This window comes from Coffea arabica, chromosome 10e (genome assembly GCF_036785885.1).
Source record: "Coffea arabica cultivar ET-39 chromosome 10e, Coffea Arabica ET-39 HiFi, whole genome shotgun sequence".
Classification (NCBI taxonomy): Eukaryota; Viridiplantae; Streptophyta; class Magnoliopsida; order Gentianales; family Rubiaceae; genus Coffea; species Coffea arabica.
Window position 1 is genome coordinate 46,312,551 of NC_092328.1, and position 14,486 is coordinate 46,327,036.

The 14,486-nt window shown below is 34.9% G+C and overlaps 2 protein-coding genes and 1 non-coding gene across 3 annotated transcripts; 2 read left to right on the plus strand and 1 right to left on the minus strand.

Moving 5' to 3' along the window:
* Positions 1–2,714: 2,714 nt before the first annotated feature.
* LOC113712080 (protein MKS1) lies at positions 2,715–4,177 on the plus strand. The gene has a single exon (XM_027235368.2). The coding sequence runs from the start codon at positions 3,080–3,082 to the stop codon at positions 3,773–3,775; it is 696 nt and encodes a 231-aa protein (XP_027091169.1). The 5' UTR covers positions 2,715–3,079; the 3' UTR covers positions 3,776–4,177.
* Positions 4,178–7,817: 3,640 nt separating this feature from the next.
* Positions 7,818–7,889, plus strand: TRNAP-AGG (transfer RNA proline (anticodon AGG)). The gene has a single exon. It is a non-coding gene; the product is annotated as a tRNA-Pro (tRNA).
* A 110-nt stretch (positions 7,890–7,999) lies between these two features.
* LOC113711647 (uncharacterized) lies at positions 8,000–13,634 on the minus strand. The gene is made up of 6 exons (XM_027234810.2): positions 13,175–13,634; positions 10,847–10,932; positions 9,190–10,413; positions 8,846–9,070; positions 8,633–8,757; positions 8,000–8,546 (listed from the first exon to the last, which is right to left on the minus strand). Exons 1-6 carry the CDS (start codon positions 13,175–13,177, stop codon positions 8,359–8,361), a joined length of 1,851 nt encoding a protein of 616 aa, XP_027090611.1. The 5' UTR covers positions 13,178–13,634; the 3' UTR covers positions 8,000–8,358.
* Between the last annotated feature and the right edge of the window lie 852 nt (positions 13,635–14,486).

Genomic DNA, 14,486 nt, shown 5'->3' on the forward strand with positions numbered 1-14,486 from the left:
TGTCAATTTTCTGCAACAATCTTGAAGTTTGCTCTCATCTTAATTTGTGTGCACTTTAGTCAAGTATGACCTGTATTCCAACTTACAGAAAACATTTGCAGTGGAAATTTCAATAATTTTCAGGTGTCCCTTAATTTTGGTGATCGGATCATTGATTTTTCTTTGCTCCATTTTCTGGTGGAATCTCAGACTACAACCTCAGTCAAAATTAATCTCTGGTTGTTTTCTTGGAACGAGCCAACACTATTAGTTACTTATGGGACTTAGGCTGAATGAACTGTGCATAAGGCTCCAAATTTGACTTTTTTTTTTTATCTTAGAAAGATGTAATGGAAATAAAAACACGAACGAAACAATTTTCCTCGGTAAAATTTTTTTTATGTCATAGAACATCACTTTGACGAAGTTAAAATTTTGACAACTAAATCATCTAGAAACCAACCTAAACTTGGAAAAGGCAGGCTGCTTAGAACCTTCGACTATGATTCTGAAGAAAGTAAATTATTGGCATTAATTGAGGTTTCCTCAGTCGAACTGCTCACAATTACCTCTGACATGAGTTGCCTTTTATCCAATTTCCTAAAGGCGTTAATTATGGCATTCCCATCATTCCATGACAATAGTTATGGCCACCTTTATAGTACATCCATTCCTGAGGTTATATAAAAAAAATAATAATTTGTTTGAAGTATACAACAATTTCTTGTTTCTTTATTTAAAATTGCTTCTGCTAATTTATTTTTGAAAAAATTTTGAATTCAATAGAAGACGTTAACTCATTCAAAAGTATGTTAAGCATCTAAAACGAATCTTGTCAGAACTCAGTAGAGTAAAATAACGTTGAACACTTAGATAAGAAAACTTCATTCTTCAATTCAAGTCACTCTAGAATACCATGAGCCCATTTGAATTGCGAGTTTTTTGGGAAAAGTTCTTGAAATATTCACCTGACATATTTTTTTTTAATTATTTTTTTTATCTCACATACATTACACAACTATAGTATATATTTTTCTACAAAAATTCCAATCCAGACGATTTCTGTTTTGCTGATCGAAGCTAGATTTTGCTTTCAAAATAGTTTGTAGTCGAGTTCACCTATATGTAGATTACCTAACTGATTTTGTGCTGTTATTTTTTCACATCACATTTTCTTTGTTAGAATAAGTGCAGACTTAGATTTTTTTTTCCCCTCTTTTTGGTCCAATTAGGTTCCTCTCTTAAGAATATAAAACAGTAGGTAGACAGTTAGACACCTTGTAAACAAGGTATTACACAATCCATTAATTTACACAAATTATGCTCTATAAGATTAAAAGTCAACATCATGTGCATCTTCTATATAAACTAAACTATACTACCGTTTAAGAACTTGATTAGCAGTTTGAAATGTTACTTAAAGAAGCATTATCTGAGTGATATATAAGCAATTTAATTGAATAATGATATTAGAAATAGTTATGAATCTCAACAACTGTCAATTATTGTTTGGTTTACTTTAATTTCTGGTTGCACTTGGTGCTGGAAAGCATTCATGCATCAATCTGGTAGTTAAAATAACACAGAAGTTTCCACTATCTCCACACTCAATTTTGATAGCTCACGCAGAATTAAATGATACATACACTGCCTTTAGATCACTCAGATTTTCCACTTTAATGGGTCCGGCGAAGTTTAAGACGGCAGTCCGAAAGGGCTTTCTAAACTACTCCCACTAGTTTACTTGTCATCATGTCTAGGTCTAGAATCCTAAATCCAAGATTATATACTGCCAAAATAGAAGAAAAAGGTATCCAAATGAAGTTTAAAGTGTTCAAACTACTTTTGCAACTTGATTTATTTGACTGCGTCTTTTCCAAGGATACTTCTTATGTTACATTTTTTTCTCTCGAAGAATAGTGTATCACATGAGATTAAATTCCTATTTATACGTATCGATGTATATGAGATAAAAAGATGATTAAAAAATGTGTTTACGAAAAACGTTAAAATTTTTTGATAAAAAATTACAATCCAATCACCACCTAACGTGGCAGCATCTTATAGATATATATATTTATACTGATCATTTCAAAAGAAGTTTTATCCACTTATCCATAGAGCAAGACGGACTCGACTCAGTTTTCTTTTAAATGTGGTCCAATGTCAATATAAAACTTCTAACTGGTTTAGAAATATATAATTGTTCTTGGATTATGCACCTATTTTTAATGTACCAAGAATTTTGACAACACAAGAAGCTGTTTTTATCATTTGTCATTTTCCAATTCATATGCTTGCTCAAAATGGTACAGCAATACTCCAAGTGTCCAAGTAAACCTCAAATCCCACAAATTCCAAGCAAGAATATTGCCAAATAGAGAAGAAAATGAAAGCCATTTCTGGTTCCTTAGGGAGCCATAAAAAAAATTTTTTTTTTTTTTTGGATAATTAGGGAGCCATAAATTAAAGTGTGCAAAAAGTTTGCCACCCTTTGGCCTCACTTAATTCATTGCAACAACTAATCTCAGACTACATCTGCTCCAGTTGATGACCAACTGTGCCCAACTCAATTACTTCTAGCAGCTTTTTGGGACCCTTTTGCAGTGTTGTCAAATTAATTTGCTCATGTTCTCCTGCTTCACTGCCTATTCATTTTATTGATCCATACTAGTCAAGTAAATTAATTACCCCAGTTGCAATTAAAATAAGGCTTAACTTCTCTCCAGTTTTCTTACATGGATATGCTGCATCATCAAGAACCAATCTCACGCGGCTCATGACTCCTTCCTTCACCTATACCAACCCCCCATCGATCCCTCTTCAAAATTTAGACATGTTCAAACATCCATAACACTACGAAACCGGCCTCAGCAAAAAGTACCTAAATATTTTATTTCAAGTAACCAATGATTTCTTTTTTCTTGTATTGTGTAGTCTTCACATTTCATTGACTTCAACCTTTATATATACATGTCACAACTCTCATATTTTCTTGAATTACATAAAAAATTTATTTTGCCATTTCCATCATCACCAAAAAAGAGCTCCCCTTCCAAATCATCCTCAAATCATTGACTTATCCAAGTACAAATTTTTCATGACCATGGACTTTTCTGATTACTCCTCCGGGAAGTCGCCAAGGCGGGAGCTCCAAGGACCCCGGCCGACACCTCTAAAAGTACGAAAGGATTCTCACAAGATAAGAAAACCACCAGTCCCACCACAGCCATCACAGCCACAAGCACCGCCGCGCCCGCCGGTAATTATATACACAGTTTCTCCCAAGGTAATTCATGCAAACCCTAATGAGTTCATGACTCTAGTGCAACGTCTCACGGGTCCAGACTCCACATGTTCTTCATCCACGGTTGTGAACTCAGAAGTGTCTTCATCTTCTTCAAGTTTTCAAGATTTCAGTGGGGCAATATCGCCAGCAGCCCGCTTTGCATCCATAGAAAAAACTAAGGCTCCTTTAGGCAAGAACAAGCCACAAGTTAGTGAAAATGACATATCAGTGGTAGAAGGGATGGAGTTGATCAGTGGTGAGCTAGAAAGATCAAGTGGGCTTTTTCCAGGGATTTTATCGCCAAATCCAGCTTCCCTACAGCCTATTCCATCCACTTTTTTCTCTCCTCCATCTGATCCAAATCCTTTAGGGTTTTTTCATGATTTAAGCCCTGTATTACACAGCAACAAGAATTATGCAGAGAACAGCTTTCTGTTTAGTCCTTCAACTTTTATTTCCCCAAATACCCCAAATCTAGACCTTTTCAATAATCTTTTCGACCTTTGATTAACCCCTATAGTACCATGTAGAGAAGCACAAGTAAACACAGGTATAGAAAGGTAGAAATCTGCTTTCTGGTTTATTTGTTCCTACTTGGAATTTGAAGATGAGCCTGAAAGAGAAGAAGACTTTTTTTTTTTTTTTTTTTTGAAGGAAGAAAGAGAAGAAGATTTGATGAATTGGGATTTCAATGCCTAGCAAGTTAGGATTCTTATTGAGGTTTTTACTTGCTCTCATTGAAGTTGAATAGAAAACTACAAGTCAGCATTGATTGGCTGGATTACGTTGTCTGTTTGTCTTTGTAGTCATCTTAGTTTATACACCATTTTTTGCCATATACTTTCTGGAATGTAATTTTTGCAACACAACAATTGTTACATTATTAATTTATTGGTTTTCCTTGTTTTATTTTCTTTTTTTCGTATGCTTTTACATGGCCTGCCTCAATTCTTGCAGTTGGAGTTTTCTCCTCTCCATTTCTTTCATTGTTATTCTTTACTTTGGATTGAAATTCTGATTCTGCCGATTGATAGCAATCACAGATAGACATGATCAGATCTTAACCTTGCCAGAATTTAAAATGTATTCCATTGGCAGGTGGAAAATTAAATTCATTCTGGGGCCCTTTCACAATGCATTTAAAATTCTGTGTCCCTTTAAACGTTCAGGATATTAATCTGATCTGCACTGTTTTTTGACAATGACTTGAGGTGATATGCTTAGAAAGGGTACAAAGGCTACTCATACTGCGTAATTTATCAAGAGCATAAATTTTCAAAGAGTTCGTAGAAGCAACAACCCCAGATAATTTGGCAATCCAAATTAGGGCACAATTATGCGGCTCAAATAGACCTATTGGCCTTTTTTCCCCCCTAAAAAACTGAACGGTTTAGTACTATATGCCCAATTTAGACCACAAATTGCTTCATGCTGCGACAGCCTTTTGGTACTTAATTCTATATACATTTCCAGAGTACGAAGGAGAATAATATCTAGAAATATATATTCACACTTTGTGGAAGACTAGAAAGCAGAAAGAAGGAAAGAGGGGATGGCGTTTTGTGGTAAGAAAAGGCTAAATATTGTCTTTTATATCTTGAAAGAGACAAAAGCTGGATTTCAACTCCGGCCCTAACATCTATCCCAACCTCCCTCCCTTAAACCCCAAAGATTTCTAAACTGTTGCAACTTTCATTATTAGGTAGGAATTATCTTATAAGTATTAAAAGAACGGTTTTTTCTGACAGATATCTTATAAGCACTCGTTAACATACCTACATTCTATCCAACCAATCATGTATACACGCACATTGATAATTACTACTTTTTTTTATATTTATACACTTTTTCTAATTAATTCTTTTATATTTATATACTTTTTCTAATTAATTTTAGACTTTTAAAAATTAATATTTGAAATATATTTTAACGAACAAGGCACCCGTTAAACAAACAATTAAAGAAAAAGGGGTCAATACACGATATATTTTGTCACCTTTAATCATCAGTACGTAAAGTTTAGGTATTAAAAAAATTGCTGATGCTCATATAACCAAAATGTCACAACTATTCGTACAATTTGTCATACATCTGAACAACTACAAAGTAACAAAAGTCAATGAAAGATAAGGATGTTTGTTTTTTTTTTTTTTTTTTTTTTGCACTACTGTATTCAGCCCTGACTCTTTTACTTTTTTTTTTTTTTTTAAATATGGGTTAAACGCTTCCTTATCCTCTAATCATTTCCACAATATAGGGCCAGGCGGTGTGCCAGCAGGTTTCATGGAAATGTAAGCACTACAAAGTTCTAATCCAGCCATAGGAGTATTAAGAAATGGCCATCACTAAATTAGGGACGAATCTTTGAAACTTGTTCAATCATTTGCAATTCTTGTGCATTACTTCAGCTCTAGTTTATAAGGTAAAACACATTCTCCATGTCGGTGAGGGATTAACTTTCATTTTGATTAAATTAGGCAAATCATATATTTTTTTCCATTCCATAATAATTCTCTAACACTCTACCTTCCTTCGCATCATAAAATGCAAGGTAAAGTATTAAAAGCTATTCTTGAAGTACAAATGCCACTTGTTTTAAATTAAGAGCGAAATAAGTCATTTTATAATTTGGGATCAGTTAGTCTGTAGTAAATGTATCACATGAGAAAAAGGACATTTAGGGCTTGTTCTCAACTGATATTGATTTTATAAAAGTTGATTTTATAAATTTGATTTTTGAAAATCAAATTCTTTAGAATAACTCATGTGTTCTCATTTACTATTAGAAAAGCCATTTTAATAAATGCATAGGTATTCTCAAAAAAGAAAAAGAGTTAAAAAGCTGATTTTGATAGAAAGATGACCTTGTTACCCTTATGTGTTACAAAAATACATTTCTGTGCTAATTAAATAACTTTTTAATTTAATTAATTAATTTTCTTATGAAGATTAAATGGCGGATGCGAAAATTAAAGTTTACATAGATGAATCTGAAAGTGAGATAAGAATTGGAAGAAAATAGAAAGTCTATAAAAAGTTACCTAATCTTTAGGTAATTTAGTAATTATGTTAAAATTTGAAGGGTAATTTAGTCTAAATGAAAAAGAAGGCCAAAATCAAAATACAAACGCAACTCAAAACCTGCTTCTGATTTTCAACTTTTTTGGACCCAAAAAATCTAAAATCAATTTTTTAAAATCAATTGAGAACACAATAAAATGGCCTTTTATATAATAATCTTGGTTCAAGGGAAAAATAAATAAATCATCCAACGACCAAGGATACAATAAAGATACATCAAAGTCAAGTTGACGTCTACAAGCTAGCGTATTTATGATTTGATTTTTAAAAGGCAAAGAAAAGAAAAATCAAAAGGTGGGAGATACAAATGCAAATATAACAAGAGTTTGAAAACCGTAGAACTTAACTTTCTTTTACTTTTATTTTTTACTTTAGGTCTTAACTTTCTTCAGCTGCCCTTTGTCTCATAGAACACACATCACAGACTGTCCAAATACATTGCAGATTCAAAGTATTTATATGTCGTCATTGATGTATTCAGCTGTGATATCAGACAATGCTAAAACAATGAAACAATTTTGGTGGAGTATAGAAGATTGCCATTTTCAGTGACGTAGCCAAATCATGATCAGATCAAGAACATGGTATGGTGTTCAATTTTCCCTTTTTTTTTTTTTTTTTGGTTTTTTTGGCCCACTTCTTCTTATTTATTCCTTTTCTGTACCTAATTTAGAGAAAATATGGAAGAAGAACATTATGGGGATTATAGGAAAACTACAATCCTTTCTGATGAGTTGCATCTCCCCTTAGATTAGATGAAAATCATAAATTCATCACCGACAAAGTCCAAAATAGCCACTTGGAAAATTTGGCCGCTTTAATCATTAGCAAGCAATGAAATTTTTACATTTGAGATTACAGATTGCGTCACTTCATCTAATCCAACATTTGGGCATGGTCATTTATGTCTAACTGAATGAGTTACAAGCAATAGAGACAAAACTATCATCCATAAGGTCCCGCTTGGAGTTGCAATGCGTTTACAAAAAAAAAAAAAAAAGCTTTTAAGTATTGAAAGTATTTATAAGTTGTTTGATAACTAATTTTACGTTATTTAAATAGCCCAATTTTTTGTAGTTTAAAAGCACTTGTATCATAACTGTTTTTTTAAAAGCTACCGCAGTTTTAGATGGGACGTAAATCTCTTTAAATCTTTTTTTTTTGTTAGTGACCATATAAATTGTAGGCTTCATATCACCACGGTTAAAAATGTGTTTTTTTTTCTATAAAAATGTAAAATTTTATTAGAAAATAGGCTACAATTCAAGTTGGATGGTTAGTTGAAAATTTTTATAGTAACCTATCTCTTCTTTTGATATTTTATTTTGCCTGAATGTGATTGATGGCATAGAATAGAACACCCGTTCTCTTTCCACACGGACTACTGACAAAAACAGTAAACCTGTAGCTATATGTTGAGGACAACATTTTTTAGATTTATATTGGCTAATATAGAGGTTGGACAAACGGGCATTTGGTCTAGTGGTATGATTCTCGCTTAGGGTGCGAGAGGTCCCGAGTTCAATTCTCGGAATGCCCCAACATTTGTGCTAATTTTTTTTTTGACAGGAAACTGCATGAGTCATGAAGCCACATTACAGACCAGGTAAAGCAAATGTCATCAAAATCTGAACAGTACTAGTATTTAAGTGAACCAAAGGTGGAATTTTCTCTTTATATTATACATCCCAACAACATAGTACATTTACAGTTGATCTAGAGAAAAATAACTACAACTCCCCTAGTAATTTTATTGGCATGGGAAGGGGCCAGTTGAATGGAACACTTAGTAATTTGATGAAGAACTTGTTAGAGGCCTAAGGTCCACAGCATTTCATGCCATATCTTCTTCCCACAATCTTTATTGTCATTCTTCCCCATGCTAGCTCCAAATCTTCAAAAGGTCTTAGACATAATTCATGCCCAAGAGTAGCAAAATTTTCTCCACAAATGGGGAAGCATCCTCACTACGAGTAGAACGTATACTACTACGCGAAATCAATGATACATCAAAACTTGCCAGACCCAAAATTACCATTGTTGCTTAAAGGACCAAAAGGACTTCCTGCATCATTACTTTTGGCCCCCGCAAGTGTTTTTGTTCCCTCTTCAATGCCTTCATGGATTCCTTCCGCCTTGGAAGCAGGGGCTTGTTGCCCCCTAAAAACACCCCACAGATAATACTTCCCCTGAAATCCTGTAAAAGGCATTTGTTAAGACACTCAATTCTAAGCAAGTCTAAAATGCTAAAGTGTCTCATCAATTAAAGGAGATGCAACTCACTCCAGTAACTAAGTGGCAGTTCATTAGAGGCAAAAATCAAGAGCTCTGCATTTTTGACAATTGCTTTCATAGCAAGTTCTTGGTCCATCATCTCCTCAACCAAACAATCAAAAAGCCCTTCAGACCTGCAGGTAAGAGCCTCAAAGTTCAAAATGAGCCAAATTTTGGACAAATAAAGTGGGTTAGGGCAGGGCAAAGTACTGAAAGCAATACCTTTTATCCAATGGAAAGAAATATAGTGCAATATTGTCATCAGATGGCTGTGATTTTTGAAAACTCTTTGGCCAGCAATCCATTTTGGCAAGCATTTCAAGTTCAAGCGCTGATGGCAACAAGATTGCCTCCTCATATACTTTCTCACATGCTTTGCTAGATAAATGAGCTACTAATCCATCATCAAATTCTTGATAATCCTTGTTCAGTATGACAAAATTTCCCCTGCAAGTAAATTAGGAAAGAAAGTCAACATGGTCACTAAGCATGTATTTATTTAATTTTTTTAAGCAAACATGTATAACTTAGTTCACCAATAACATATAAACCAAATAATCATCAACCTCCAGATTGGCTCAATACGTGGCACTGCCTGTTCACGATTGTCAACGGTTAAATTATTTTCTAAATGACCTGATGCTAATTGAGAACCCTCCAAGCATTCCCCAGCACCTTTTTGTGGCAAATTAGCTGATGAAAATTTAACCTCCATTCTCTCCTTTTTGAGCTTCTCGAGCGAAGACAGCTCATGATCATCCACCTTGGCTGCTGGGCAAGAAGTCTCGTTCATCTCTAATTCTGTAGACAATGGAGTATTGGTAGCACTAGCAGCATGCTGATCTTGCTCAGTGTGCCCATGCTGTGGTCCTCTTCTTTTTCTTTCTTCGCTGGTGATGACCATCTTTTGTCCTTCAAGACCTTTTAAAGTTGTATTATTCCTTCCCTCACGAGCACTGTTGCTTTTCTCTGCTAGCTCCAGCTCTGTGCTTTCTTCAACCAGATGAAATCTATGGTCCACCCCGGCTACTGAGCAAAAGCCCACATGCTCCTTGCATTCTGCTGACAACGGAGAATTGGAAGTCAATTCATCATGTAGTGAAGATAACTCATGTTCTATGTTGCTTCTCTCTGTCAGCTCCAGCTTTCTATCTGTATCACCAGTTTGAAGTCTATGATCTTCCACCTCGGCTATTGAGCAACAGGCCTCTTTCTCCTTTAAATCTGTTGACAATGAACTGGTAGCCAAAACAGTATCTTGAACTTGCTCAGAGGGGCTAACCCTAAGCTGCAGTATTTTTCTTTTTCTGCCTTTACTGGCAACAACCATCTCTTCTCCTTCAATATCTTTTGAGCTTGTATCCAAGCCATTGCTTTTCTCTGTTAGCTCTAGGTCTGTGCTTGCATCAACCAGTTGAAATCTATGATCTTTCACCTTGGTTGCTGAGCAAGAGCCCTCTTTCTTCTCCAACCCTGTTAATAGTGGAGAGCTCATAGCCAGTTCAACATCTTCAAGTAGACTAGAGGGTCTACTTTCAAGTCTTTCATCGTCTTCCTGTCCTAACAGTGCTACACTCTTTTTCTTCGGCCTCAGTCTTGGTCTTCTTCTTTCTCCTTCAACGACTGTCAACTGTCCATCAACATCTTTAAAGCCAGTATGGACCCTTTCCTCATCTTGAACAGGGTTAAATTTCATGGAAGGTAATTCCTTTGACAAGTCAACCTCACATATATCACAAACCCAATGGACGAATTCATCGAGTTTTTCTGGTAACTTATCTAGGCAATATCTGCAGAGGAAGCAAATGGTAAAGCAAACGAAAAACATTTAACTCTCAGACTGATCCACCTCCAACACAAAAACCAAAAATCATGAAAATCAAGCGTATGGTTGTACATTTTTATATTAAGAAGAAACGTGACTGTTATCTTTAATGAAATTAAATAGTCAGGCCAAAAATCATGATAAGTAATGTGCAGTAGTAGTGAAGCAATTATGTTTTGAATTTTAAAGTATGACAATTCTGCTGCACTATACTTGTTTGATCAACTTCTCTGTTTTGCAGGGTGTTTGAATGCATAGATGCACACAGCAGGTAATGTCTCTGTGTTTGTTTTGGCGTACAAAATTTTTTTTTTTTTGGGGTGTTGGGGGGGGGGGGGGTATTTATACCCAAATAGGTGCAGAAATCATGGAAGACTAGAGGTACCAATTCAACATACCTGTGAATAAAATATTTCTGACACTTCACACATTCATTCAATGCACTAGAAAATCCTTTGTCACCACATTGCAGGCAAACTCTCACCTGCAACACCAAGCAAACAGATTGTAGCATCATATAGACAGCCAAATAACATGAGCTTAAGGCCATTGGGCCTGCAAACACCATCAAATTTGATAAAACAGCAATTATCCAAGAATATCTGTTGGATATCCATTATGCCACTAAGAAGAAAATATTTGGCAGGGGATAACGCTTACCCTTTGAAGGAGGTCAGACAAGGGCACAATTAGAGTAAACTCAGACATACAAAAAGGTACATAATTCTTCCCCAAAACCAGACACCTTGAGCAAACAAATGAAACTCGTTTTTGCAGAAGAAAGATAATTGTGAGAACTCTATAGATTATTGCAACGCAAGAGTATGAGCAAGCATTCTAAACCAAAAGCTGTTCAAGCATCTAAGGTGGCATGTTCATTCAGCAAATGATATACTACAAAAGAATGTTTGAGTGCCATTCAGAACATGAATATTAACTTAGAACTTCGATAACAACTTGGTTTGAGTTCTCATAATTACCCACCATATGTGTCAACTACTAAGAAATCAAATTACTGAAAGAAGTAGAAAAAGGAAGTTTCATCAACTTCTATTGTTTCACAGTCAGGTCAGAAAAGACCAGCACATATATGAATGCCAAAATATTACAGCATGCCACGGAAAAAGTTGGCATATATCATGAGTTCCTCAGCAATGGATGATACCAGCATTAATTCTGATCTTAGGTAGGTTATCAACAAGAAGAATGTTGCACTGTGCAGTAAACTTGTCAAATCCTCAGAATATTGTTACTTCCCCAAAAAATCTGCCAAATATGGCTGTGTGGAACTCGCGTACTAAAGTATGCCCGTCGCGCCATGTAGGCATGACGGGAGGTCAATATTTAAAAAAAATAATAAAAAAAAAAGACAAAGGACCATCGGCCCTACATTGCGTGACGGCTGACACCTTTGAAAAAAAATATGGCCTGTTGCGCCATGGGCCTGACACCTTTGGAAAAAAAAAAGGACCATTTCTATGTAGCCATTCATTGGAAGATTCATCAACGGCTACCTAGAAATGGTCTTTTTTTTTTTTCCAAAGGTGTCAGGCCCGTTGCGCCAACATATTTTTTTCGAAAAGCTGTCAGCTGCGACGAAGCTGTCAGCCGTCACGCCACCATGGCGCAACGGCCTGACAGATTTTTAAAAAAAAATTAAAACTGGGCCGTCACGCCATGTAGGACCGATGGCCCTGTCTTTTTTTTTTAAAAAAAAATCTCGACCTCCCGTCACGCCATGCATACTTTAATACACGAGTTCCACACAACCATATTGGGCAGATTTTTTTTTGGAAGGACAAATATTCTGAGGATTTGCCCAGTAAACTTGGTAAACAGAATTAAGTAAAAAAGAACAATAACGCCATTAAATATGTCTGCTGATGAATCTACAACATGTACAAGAAGTACTTTCACTTTGTATGGAACAAACCATTCCATCTTCAGAATTTGAAAAACACAGAGTAGACTAAACATCAAAAGAAGAAGCCCTAGGATCTGATACATCTCCATAGTACAGTCAGGTCAGTCTTACCGAATCACAACATGAACTCCAATAAACAAACCTATCAGATGATCAGAAACATGTTCTTTGATTACCTTTTTATCTTCTCAGCATTACACCTTGTGAAAAGGGAATGCCTTTCATACTTTAGAAAGAAAGGACTCCTACAGCATCATATCCATTTTATCAACAAACTAAAATTATTCATCCGTCCTTATCCTGATGGTGCACGGATAATTATGACCCTCTTCAGCAACTCTCCTCAAAACCAAAAACAACTCCACAGCGACACATATGCCAACCGCACTATGTTCTCTATATTCATTTTCCCTACTAATCATATTGCCATAGACACTTATAAATTTGCTCATTAAATAACCAAACAGATAACGAAAAGGGACTGCATAGTTACAAAATTTCCCAGATAATTGGACCCCCAATTCCAAAACTTTCCCGGGCCTCAAATGGAAGAAAAAAAAATGAAACTTTAGAAGTAATTCCTTCCTACAAAAGGATGAATCCCGGAACCAAATTATCAAATCAGCATTCAATGAACAGAAACTTAAAGATTACTCCTTTAGAAAAAAAGGATTATTATCTGCATGCAACAAGATATACTACATTTCATGTTTGGACTATGTCCAATTACACGCATCAAGTACAACAGAAATTCGCTAAAAAAAAATATACACATTCAACAAAATATGGAAGAAAAAACTACCATGGTGGGATAATTTGAAGAGCCCGGGAAGAAACCAATCAAAGCTAACGAATTTCAGGAAAATCCCATCACAGACCTCATTTCAACAGCCAAACTAGAAGAGCCCTAATAGTGAAATTCTGTTCTTTGAAAGAGTAAAACCTCAAGGCCCTCTTTGGATTGGCAAAGAATACTAGTAAAAAAGACAATCAAATCAGTGAAAAATTTGTCAGGGCTTTTTCCTGCGACTGATTAGTGACAATTCAAGTAAGGCATTAATGGGAAATGGGGATTTTGAGGAGCACTATTTTCTTTTTTTCCCCCACTTTCTTTTTCGAATTTTTCAGCAACCCTGTATAAAATATAAATAGCGCCAACAGAATAGAACAGAGGAGTGTAAATTCCGGAGAGTACAGGTACTGAGCGGCAAGAAAATGGAACTCAGGCTGGCGTTGGTGCTTCACGCGCTGGCTGCCCGGGTAAATTTTTGAGGTTTTCGTTTCTATTGATGTTTTGGGGGTATTTGGTTTGTTAATTTTTGGATTTTTAATGATTTTCATGCTGTAAATTTGATAATACTTGATCAAATTAACTAACAAAAGTTAATATATAAACTCAAGATTTGATAACCCTGTAAACTTAATATATGAATGCTAACAAAAGTTAGAAAAAATAAAGACAAGAAGCTCAAATAGGAAAATGTATTACTCTTTAGGGAAATCAGAAATGTCATTTGCATTCCGTTTTTTGTTATTTATACTCTCACCATTTGTTTTATCACATAGTCTAATAAATAAAAATTTTATGATTAAAACGATAATAAAAGTGTGATTAACAAAATTGGAAGGACAAATAACATTTCCGTGTTCTTTATTATCTTTATCTCATCAGGTACATCTCTTCAATACTTACAAATGAGGTTTCAATGATCTCTGTTAATGGGGAAGTTTATATCCTTTGAAGTGTTATGAATTTATTGATGAATCATTAGTGGAGATGAATGTATTAATTAATTTATTTAGAGGGATGAATGTACATCCGTATTCCATTAATTTCATAACATATACACTAAATAGACTCAAAAAAAAAAAACCTTCTTGCTTTTATCATGCATCTTCCTTTAATTGATAAATTAAAGTGAATTTTTCAATTTAAAAATGTTTAAATAAAAAATCTTCTAGCATTGTTATCAAAACAATAAAAAAAAACACTTGCTTTTATTATTTCTTGTATAAGAAATTGCACATATAACTTTTATCATGTATCCTACATGAATTAGCAACCAAATGCAAAGGCATGACTTCACTGTTGTATCACAAATTATTACCATTGA

Excerpts from the sequence above, each read along its gene's own strand:
- LOC113712080 (XM_027235368.2), top strand. The coding sequence starts at position 3,080 with ATGACCATGGACTTTTCTGATTACTCCTCCGGGAAGTCGCCAAGGCGG.
- LOC113711647 (XM_027234810.2), bottom strand. Across the intron at positions 9,071-9,189 it reads CGTATTGAGCCAATCTGGAG|GGGAAATTTTGTCATACTGA; the intron begins GTTGATGATTAT and ends ATTTACTTGCAG. Across the intron at positions 8,547-8,632 it reads ACTGCCACTTAGTTACTGGA|GATTTCAGGGGAAGTATTAT; the intron begins GTGAGTTGCATC and ends TGCCTTTTACAG.